Consider the following 8,166-nt stretch of genomic DNA (forward strand, 5'->3'; position numbering starts at 1 on the left):
CCCCCCCCCTAGTTTTCTGCACATCTCAGTTTTAACAATTCTCGTTCCTCGAATAATTGAAATTGATACATGAACAATAACTTTGGTGGTATTTTCATATAGTTGTTGTAATTCTATGTTGCTGCTCGTCCTTTGATTGTGGTAAATTGTAACCACACCAAAAAAAAGACTAGAGGATGTTCATTGTAGTGAAGAATCAGAGCTTATTGAGCCATTTTTCTGTCATGTCATTGACAGTAATCAATAAACCTTCTGTTCATCCTTAGGTCTTCTAAGAAAAGGAAACTCCCAACTGTTTTAGGTGTCAATTTAAAACAAATGGACAAAAATAAGTGTGGATTCTTCTCGATTCCTTCATGTTTTTGGTAGTACGTGATATTAGTTGGTTAGAAGGTGTAATTTTGAATTGTTTTCTTATCTCTGTTTTGTTGGCCATTTTAGTTCATGATTGTTCTTCAATTATTAATGTTGATTGTGGATATGGGTGATGAGTTAAGTCAAAATCAACCAAATTAGCAGCAAAAAACATCAATTTTAGGGTGCAAATCCACTTCTAATGGCTAAAATGTCAAGCATCCCACCAAACCCAACAATCTCAAAACCCATTTTTACTCCACTAATCCAATTCACATCCACAACTGAGTAGCCAAGAATGTGGGCTTTGTGGTGAATAAGTTCTTGTTTGATGATATGGGTTTGGGTGTATTGATGAGTTTTTTTTGTTGCATCAGTTCTGTAAGTATGATGAAAAGTTTAATGAATTGCTTGAGATTCCCTGCTGTAAACAGTTTCTGTATAATAGGTTCCATCCTCTTTGGGAGAGGGGCAAATAAGTAATATCATGTAATTACTACACCAACTCGGTCTTCGTCTTGAATAAATGGGTAATAGTTAAGATGGGAAAAAGAGATGGGAAAAAGGGTTAATCAAATTCTATTGAGTCTGATGCATAAGTAGTGACGTGTACGAATGGTGTAACGATTGTCCTGCTGTCTTTGATATGGACTCGGTGAAATTGATTTCACTGTGAAGATGCGAAATACCAACGGCTAGATGTTAAGTGAGAATATTTGTTAAAACTACCCCATCTAATATGGACTCGGTGAAATTGAATTCTCCGTGAAGAAGATGTGGAATACCAACGGCTAGATGGTAAGTGAGAATATTTGTTAAAACTACCACATCTAAATGTGTGAATACCAATAGTTTGAGATTCTCGTGCACCGATAAACTGTATCTTCGTCTTCCCTCCTTCCATGATAAATGGGTAATAGTTAGGACAGAATAGAGGGTTGACCTGCACGAATAGTGGAACGATTGTCCCGTTGTCTCTGACATGGATCTTGTGAAATTGAATTCTGTGTGAAGATGCGGGATACCAACGGTTAGATGGTAAGATCCCGTGCACCTTAATTAAAGCTTTGCAGTGAGAAATGCTATGTCATTTACAATTCTAGCATATTTTGGATTGCTCGATAAAGGTGTTTCTATTGTTGGATCGATATGAAAACCCTGTCTACCCTATTTAGTGTTGTCATATCAATCTAATACTTGTTATCCGAGTAAGGTCGCTTTTGTAATTTCTTTTAATGAATTTTATTGTTTGAGTTTATAGTAAACTTATTGGTTAATAACTATATTATTCAAAGGACAATCAAATTCTATTCTTACAGGGAATTATACTTTTTAGAAGACTATAAATAAAAATTTATTTGCAATAAACATTGGATGGTTCTCTCAAACTTCTAATTTTATTTTATTTCCCTCCTCTTATTCTTAAAATAATAAAATATTTATATTGTAATGTAAGAATATTGTTACGAGTACTCCGATTGTAAATTTACTTTTCAAGAGAGTTGTGCCAGTGTTTTTCAAAATTCCAACATTTTGAACCGTTTAATTTTGAGTAATAAAAATGACTGAGTTCTCATATTACTGAGTTCTCATAAAAAGAGCGGCGTGACAATTTTACTCTAATCCATAGAAAAAGTAAAAAAAAAAAAAATTATTCAATTTTTTGGAAAAACGTTTAGAGAGAAGAGTATTTATATTTAATATTATTGTTAATTATTATGTATTTAACTTTTTCTTAATTGTTTATTATTTTGGATTGAATTTTTTTATATTTGTTGTCTTTGTTATAATTTTTAATGGTTCTTTTATAGTTAAAAAAACAAAATTAAGCATACTAAAAGTATTTAAGTATGTTTAATTTTTCTTAAATAGTTTGACAGTTAAGAGTTATAAAATATAATACCTAAGTTTTACAGTGGTTTGGTCGTATTCGACCTACTCTATTCTTCAAGCGTGAATTTTTTTTTTTTTTTTTTTTTTACCTATCAAACCAAAACCAAAACCACAACAGTGCTCTTTTTACGAGTTCAAGAACAAATTTAATCTTTTTTACGACTCAAGATCAAATCGTTACAAATGTTGAAATTTTGAGAAACATACCGCAACTCTCTTAGACAAGAGATCTACAATTGAAATACTCACAACCATATCTTCGCAATACAATATAAATATCTCTTCGAAAGAATAAAAAATATAGAGGAGTAGATGAGTTAAAATAAAAAGGGGGAATTAGAGGGTGGAAATTAAAAGTAATTAATAATAAATATATAAATAATAAACTAAAAAAGGAAAGGAACCAAATTGTATTGTATTTAGTAAATATAATGATAATAAGAATAATAATGACAAATAATAGTAATAATGAATAATAATAATAATACTGATTGGGCCATGAGTTTAGATTTTCTTTAAAAAAAAAATAATAGCAGTAATAATGATTAACGGATATGAATTTAATTTTTTTTAAATAATAATAATAACCAATTTAATTTTTTAAAATAATAATAACGTCAAGTATATATATATATATATATATATATATATATATATTTCAATTATAATAAAAATTAGTTTTCTTTTCTTTTATTCTAATAATAAAAATTAGTTTTCAATAATAACGTTTGCGCCGGGTGATGTGCCAGCGAAGACGTTAGCCCCCAAGGTTAGAGAATCTGATATCTACGTTAGGGTAAAAATTAATTTTTTAAAAAATGTCAAGAAATCTTGAAAATCTACATCGATATTAAAAAAGTCTAATAGAAATTGTTAATTTAATTTCAAAATTATTCATACATCATATCATCTCTATCGACCCTACTTTTCTTACTAAAAAAATAAGGTCGTCATTACATGCATAACATATATATTTTACACATAAATTTTTTATTTAAAATATTTTATAAACGATGTCATGGTCTCAAGCGGGATGAAAAAATATTTTGGACTAACCCAAAATTTTAAGTTGGTTGGGTTGACGACGTGAATAACGTTCCCAACCATACCCAACTCAACACTCTTATTTTGTTTTTTTTTTTTAATTTATTAAAAAATTATATTTATCTACCATACATGTTACGTTAATAACTAAAATCTTATAAAATTCAAATATCAAACATTTACAAATCATAACCCATCCTGACATCGGTTATAAACGTTACAATATTCTTAATATTTTTAAACGTAGGGTAGGGTTGACTTGGGGTCTAGCCCGTTGTTGAGATGCTCATGTTGACCCGACCAAAAAGACGTCAACTTCCTAATTGAACGAATTTATTGGTTTTCAAAAAATTTAATAAAAATCTAACCCAATCCAACATTTTGTGGCTCGGGTGACGTAGTTTCGGTCGTATTAATTTAATAATTCACACCATTTTAATCTATTATTATTATTATTTTTTAATTTCTGTTATTAGATAAATGATTTAAAATATCAATTATTAAAAATAATGTTGAAATTAAATTGATTGCAAAAAGAATCTTAAAAATTCGGTAAAGAAGAGCCAATTCCACGGTCAAGTCTTCGTACGGAATATAAAAAAAAAAAACTCAATAAGTCAATTTACCAATCCAACCGTTGGATCAAGTCCACTAGCCATCCGATCACAGCCACGTGTCAGAAGTCTTCGGCGGTGAGGTCTCACCAAAATCCCACGCGCATATTACCACGCGCTACCGTCCATGAAAATTAAGAGCGCGGGGAGTAGGAGAACGTGGCGTACGCGCGCGTGGGGTTGAGAACAGAAGAAAGCGATTTGAAATACGCGGCCCAATAAATAAAGCCCAAAAAGTAAAAATGGAGTGGCAGTTTCGTAATTTAGTAGAAGTCTAGACCCTGAAATTGGAAATTCAGGGGAGCTTTTATAAACCCTTCACTTTTCCGTTTTGTTTCAACCAAATCCCTCACGAAAACTATCTTCCATCGACACAAAGGAAAGAAGAAAGCTCAGAGCAAGTCTTCTTCTCTCTTACACACTGGAAAACGAAGGTACTATCTCTGTAAGAAAGAGCCTTGCAGCTTCATGTTTTTCCATGTCAAATAGTGTTATATTGAGCTTTTCATGTTTGTTTTTTTGTTAGATATATGATTCTGTGTATATGAAGAACTTTTGATACAAGTGTGGTTAGTTTTAATGGGGAAAGGGAGACCAAGAGCTGTGGAAAAGGGGGTTTTAGGGCAAAATTTGAGTGTATGTTCATCTACTTCATTGAATATACCATCTGGACCTGCGTTTTATCCAACTGAAGATGAATTTAGAGACCCATTGGAGTATATATATAAGATCAGACCAGAGGCTGAGCCGTATGGGATTTGTAGGATAGTGCCTCCTAAGAACTGGAAACCTCCATTTGCATTGAGATTAGATTCTTTTACATTTCCCACAAAAACTCAGGCCATTCATCAATTGCAGGTTAGACCTGCTGCCTGTGATTCAGAGACGTTTGAGCTTGAATATAATAGGTTTTTGGATGGTCATTTTGGCAAAAAGATGAAGAAGAAGGTTGTTTTTGAGGGAGATGAGTTGGATTTGTGCAAGTTATTTAATGCAGTGAAGCGTTATGGTGGGTATGATAAAGTTGTTAAGGAGAAGAGGTGGGGGGAGGTTTTTAGGTTTGTTAGATCAACAAGGAAGATTTCAGAGTGTGCTAAGCATGTGCTTTGTCAATTGTATCGAGAACATTTATATGATTATGAGAACTATTATAATCAATTGAATAAGGATGTCACGAAGAGTTCAAAAAGGAAAATGCAAAACGAGAAGCTTACGGAGTGCTTGGCCGAGATTTCAACCTCTAAAAGGAGGCGGCAGAACACCGACGATTGTAGAGTCAAGGTCTCAAAGTTAAAAGACGAAGAAGATAACGATCAGATTTGTGAGCAATGTAAAAGTGGATTACATGGTGAAGTGATGCTTCTATGCGATAGGTGTGACAAGGGGTGGCACTTATATTGTCTCTCACCTCCTTTAAAGCAAGTTCCACCAGGGAACTGGTATTGTTTAGATTGCTTGAATTCAGAAAAGGATAGTTTTGGTTTTGTGCCTGGTAAAAGCTTCTCCCTGGAAGCATTTAAGCGTATGGATTGCAGGGCCAAGAAGAAATGGTTTGGCTCAGGGTCTGCTTCTAGGACGCAAATTGAGAAGAAGTTTTGGGAAATTGTGGAAGGTTCATTTGGTGAGGTTGAAGTTAAATATGGCAGTGACTTGGACACATCAGTTTATGGCAGTGGCTTTCCTCGTGAAAATGTCCAGAGACCAGAATCAATTGATGCTAAGCTGTGGGATGAATATTGCAATAGTCCTTGGAATCTCAATAACTTGCCCAAATTGGAAGGGTCCATGCTTAGAGCCATTCGTCACAATATTACTGGTGTTATGGTGCCCTGGTTGTATATTGGGATGCTATTTTCATCGTTCTGCTGGCATTTTGAAGATCATTGTTTCTATTCAATGAATTACCTGCACTGGTATGTGACTATTTTTGCCCCCCTCCTGTCGTCCTTCCCTAATATGCCAAAACTTTCGATTTGAGTGATCAATTCTTGTCATATTGTTTGTATCTTTATTTTCATCTTCCTATTACATAAGCTGCAATTTTAATTTTCAGGACGGAAGTAATATACCTTGGTTAGTTAAAATTTAGCGTATGCCAGGACATACTGGGCCACACTTGAGTTGTTGCCAACATGCTTATCATTGGATGTATTGAAATTTATTGATATGTAGGGATCTGAAAGGCTCCGGTCATGTATCTTTCTCTTTTGAAAAAACAAAACAAAAAAACAAAAAATTTGCTGGTTATTCAGTTTTGCATTTATCTTTCATGTGTCATCTGGCAGAGTTTTCAGTTACTTTGATTTTACATTCACTTCCATTTCAACCCTTTATTTCTCAACTACTATGATTTCTTGGGTTCCCATGGAGATTTTATAAGATTTCTTGCAATAGTGGATTATTGTTAGAGATCAAATAAGGACTAAATATCCATCGATATTTGTTGTGGATCATAACCTTAGGCTCCTCTGTTCTCCTTTTGAGTTTTCATGGAGCCCAACATGCTATGGTATAAATTGACTGTGAGTAGATATGACCCTCATCTTTTTGAGTGGGGTGAAAGTGATGGTTCGAGGGGTCTTTGCGAATATCTCAGAAAAGTTATCTTCTCTATTTTTCCTTTTATTCTCTCATTTACCTCTTGCTCTGCTGAGGAAGGCTCAACAAAGGTTCACTTTTGGAAGGAACGTTGTGTGGAAGATGAACCTCTTTGATTTTTTTTTTTTTCAAGATTTATTGGCTATCGAACAAGAGATTGCATTAGAGAGACGATGGATGTGACAAGTTTTTTTCTTTTTAAATGATAAACTAAACTCTCATTGAAAAAAAAAAAAAAGAAAAAAGAAAAAAAAAAAGAATGCACAAGTCTACAAAAAAAAAAGCCCACCAAAGGGAGCTAACCTACACAAAAGGACTACAGTCGAGTAAAAGGAAGACTAAGAATATAATTACAAAAGGGTTGTTAGATTATTTATTTTATTCTTTGAGATCAACATGTCTTTCTTGGGAGAAAATATATTAGATTATGGTGTCTCAATCTCGCTAGGGGTTCCTCTCGCCACTACTTTTGTTACTTGTTGTCCTGCCTTTCTCATTCCCTTTTTGCTCCTATTTTTTTTTTTCCTAAGGTTATGTTGTTTACGTGGGAGAGTTAATATGCGGTATCGCATACAAAAACACTCTTACTGTGTTTTGTTCCAATAATGGTGCACTCTCTATAGGAGGTACAAGGTGGGTCTGGTTCATCTCTTTAGGGAGGAAGTTAAGAGTTTTTGGATGATTCTTTTTTGCAGTTTTGTTTGATATTTGGATTGATAGGAATAATAGGATTTTTAGGGAGGTGGAGAGAATGGGCGAGGAAGTGTGGGAAGTGGCTAGATTTAATGCCTTCTTGTGGGCATTGGCCACTAAATCTTTTTGTAATTATGAGTTTAGTCGTGTACTTTTGGATTAGAGTCCTTTTATGTTGTTAGGTTGAACCTATTTTTTTTTGTGTTGGGGCTAATAATTTTTTGTATGCTCTCATGCATTCTTTCATTTCTCTCAATGAAAGCGTGGTTTCTTTAAACAAAAAAAACCCTTGGCTCCGTTTGTTATGGGACCCAACTTGCGAAAGAGACTTGCATCGTGGGGGAAGATTTTCTTCTCAAAGGGGGTAGACTTATTCTCATCCAATCGGGTTTGAGTGGTATCTTGAGCTATTACCTCCCCCTCCAATTCCTAGTGGTTATGGATGCCCCGAGTAAAATGGCCTCAGTAGAATGTTATGTCATTGAAGGGTTCACCGTTGGGAGGGATGATGGGTTTATTTCTCATTCTTAGTTTGTGGACAATACGATCTTTTTATGTGATGGTAGTGAGAATTCCTTCCTCCACTTGAACAAATTTCTGGCTTTTTTTTTTGAGGCCATGAATATTCAGAGACAAGTGGCAGCCTAAAAAGTAAAGACATGAACACAAGGCATGGATACGAAACGATGCAAACACAGCGACACGTTATTTCTGAAGAAGTAGGACATGACATGTTGGAGACGTTTTATGTGTGTGTATATATATATATGTTTGTTTGTTTTGTTTGTGTGCAGATTTTGACTTTAAGAATATTTAATGCTTTTAATGTAAATTTCTACCTTTAAACTTTTTGAAGGTCCTTTCTTTGGTTTCTCTCCTTCCTTTTTGTGGCCTTTTTTTCACGTGGCCTCTTTCTTTTATGGTTTTTTTTTTTTTTTTTTTTTTTTTTTTTTTTTTTTTTTTTTTTTTT

The 8,166-nt window shown here is 33.7% G+C and overlaps 2 protein-coding genes across 6 annotated transcripts in view; both read left to right on the forward strand.

Moving 5' to 3' along the window:
• Positions 1-259, forward strand: part of LOC111435744 (glutamate--cysteine ligase, chloroplastic-like) — a 6,252-nt gene extending 5,993 nt beyond the window's left edge. For both annotated transcript variants that reach the window (XM_023073252.1, XM_023073253.1), the window contains exon 17: positions 1-259. The gene's annotated coding sequence lies outside the window, so the exon portion shown is untranslated.
• Positions 260-4,241: 3,982 nt separating this feature from the next.
• The window catches only part of LOC111435652 (lysine-specific demethylase 5A), a 23,557-nt gene continuing 19,632 nt past the window's right edge, over positions 4,242-8,166 (forward strand). For all 4 annotated transcript variants that reach the window (XR_002709104.1, XM_023073095.1, XM_023073096.1 and 1 more), the window contains exons 1-2: positions 4,242-4,339; positions 4,432-5,818. Coding sequence is in view for 3 of the 4 variants with exons in the window: in XM_023073095.1 (XP_022928863.1) it covers positions 4,485-5,818 (1,334 nt within the window). In the remaining variant the exon portion in view is untranslated. The remainder of the gene's footprint in view (positions 4,340-4,431; positions 5,819-8,166) is intronic.

The sequence above is a fragment of the Cucurbita moschata genome, unplaced genomic scaffold (genome assembly GCF_002738365.1).
Source record: "Cucurbita moschata cultivar Rifu unplaced genomic scaffold, Cmos_1.0 Cmo_Scf00050, whole genome shotgun sequence".
Lineage (NCBI taxonomy): Eukaryota > Viridiplantae > Streptophyta > Magnoliopsida > Cucurbitales > Cucurbitaceae > Cucurbita > Cucurbita moschata.